This window comes from Octopus bimaculoides, chromosome 25 (genome assembly GCF_001194135.2).
Source record: "Octopus bimaculoides isolate UCB-OBI-ISO-001 chromosome 25, ASM119413v2, whole genome shotgun sequence".
Lineage (NCBI taxonomy): Eukaryota > Metazoa > Mollusca > Cephalopoda > Octopoda > Octopodidae > Octopus > Octopus bimaculoides.
In genome coordinates, this window is record NC_069005.1 from 20,029,896 (window position 1) to 20,031,820 (window position 1,925).

Genomic DNA, 1,925 nt, shown 5'->3' on the forward strand with positions numbered 1-1,925 from the left:
TATATATATACAGAGAGAGAGAGAAAGAGAGAGAGAGAGAGAGAGAGAGAGAGAGTCTTATCATAAAATAACCACAAAGCTTGTAAATACAGCTACCCAGGGTTTCCTAGTTGAAATAGTGATTTATTCCGTATTTATCAAGAAAAACACAAGCCAAATAACCAATGTTACAACAACTACGTCGGCGTCAGGCAGGCGTAAACCAAATGTTAAAGGTTTACAAAGTGCCCGGTGGCCTACTTTTAAATTCCGACAAGATGTATTTCTTGAAATGTAGACACACAGAAAAAAACCCGCTTTCCTCGAATTTATGTATTCACTGGAGGTTCTCAAGTTTTTCAAAAGAACTTACTAGATATTTTTTTAATATATAGGTTTGGATTTGGAGAGGATTTTCCATTTGATGCCGAAACTGATCCCTTCGTCTTAAGCTTCCAGATTTAAGCGGAAAGATTTGTTGAATGCCTCTTATCACGGGACTAAAAGGATTGAGGAAAGACTCCTTCCTCTTCAGTTAAGCCCCATCAGCTTTTTAAAGTTCCACTTGGAAAGGAAAGTAAGTGGTTGCAGCAAAAATGGTTAGGGGGAGTTGTCCAATTCTAGGCATGCACTATGTCGTTAAGAAACTCATTTTGACACCAGGTGGTTTCAAGTTCAGTCTCAATGCGTGGCACCTTGGGCAAGTATCTACTATTATAGTTCTGGGTCGATCAATGCCTGTGAGCAGATTTGATAGGCGGAAACAGTGCTGAAGCTCATAGAACGTGTGTGTGCGTTTGTATTAGTGGCCATGTTTGTCACATTCCTCGCCGCTTGAGAACCGGCGTTAGTTTGTTTACGTTTCCATTACATAGCGATTCAGCAAAAGAGGCCGATACAATGAGTACCAGACTTAGAAAAGTAAAACGTAACTAAAGCGGTCAATTTGTTCGTCCAGACCCTTCAAGGTGGTAGCCCAACATGGTCGTAGTCCAATGACTGAAACAAGTAAAGGATAAAAGATAATAAAAAAGACTTACCTGCTGCTAATGCCCAGTCCAGTATTGAATTGACCTTACTCTCTTCCACTTTACTAGAACACGCTCCGCGCTTGACATTACCATCGAGGCCAACAACTCCATTGTTGGTTTTTACACCAGTCAGGAATGCCGTTGCTGTGGCTGCTGAGTCAGGAGTTGTTTTGTCTTCGGTGTAAGTCTGACAAAATATAAAACAAATAAAGCATTAATTGTAGAATAACATATTCGTTTGCAGCTGATTGTTGCTTCTTATCTATCTATCTATTTATCTATCTATCTATCTTTCTTTCTCTCTCTCTCTCTCTCTCTCTATATATATATATATATATATATATATCTATCTATATATATATATATATATATAATCTGTCTGCTTCATATCTTTCTAGCTTGGTAGTTCACAATAATAAGAATAACAAACAAGTTGTAATAATTTGAGGCTGAGGAAAAATGGAAGTCTGACGTTTCGGGCCTACGCTCTTCTATATACATGAGCGTACACACACAGGTGTTTTATATGATAAATTCGATGCACACATACACACGCTCACAACAGCAACAATAATAATAATAATCCTTTCTACTATAGTCACAAGGCCTGAAATTTGGGGGAGGGGGATAGTCGATTACATCGACCCAGTGCGTAACTGGTACTTATTTAATCGACCCCGAAAAGATAAAAGGCAAAGTCAACCTCAACGGAATTTGAACTCAGAACGTAACGGCAGACGAAATACCGCTCAGCATTTCGTCCCGAGTGCTAACGATTCTGCCAGCTCGCCGCATTAGCGAAAATCACAATAATAATAACAATAATAACAATACAAAACAAACATAAAATGTGGGGGTTTACATATAATTAAATGATAAAAGAAATAATAATAATTTCAAATTTTACCACAGGGG

General features: G+C 38.2%; 1 protein-coding gene across 1 annotated transcript in view; it reads right to left on the minus strand.

Annotated features, from left to right (window-relative positions):
* Positions 1-1,925, minus strand: part of LOC106875430 (alkaline phosphatase, germ cell type) — a 184,135-nt gene that overhangs the window by 63,131 nt on the left and 119,079 nt on the right. The window contains exon 4 of the mRNA XM_052976834.1: positions 1,020-1,197. Coding sequence (XP_052832794.1) covers positions 1,020-1,197 — 178 coding nt within the window. The remainder of the gene's footprint in view (positions 1-1,019; positions 1,198-1,925) is intronic.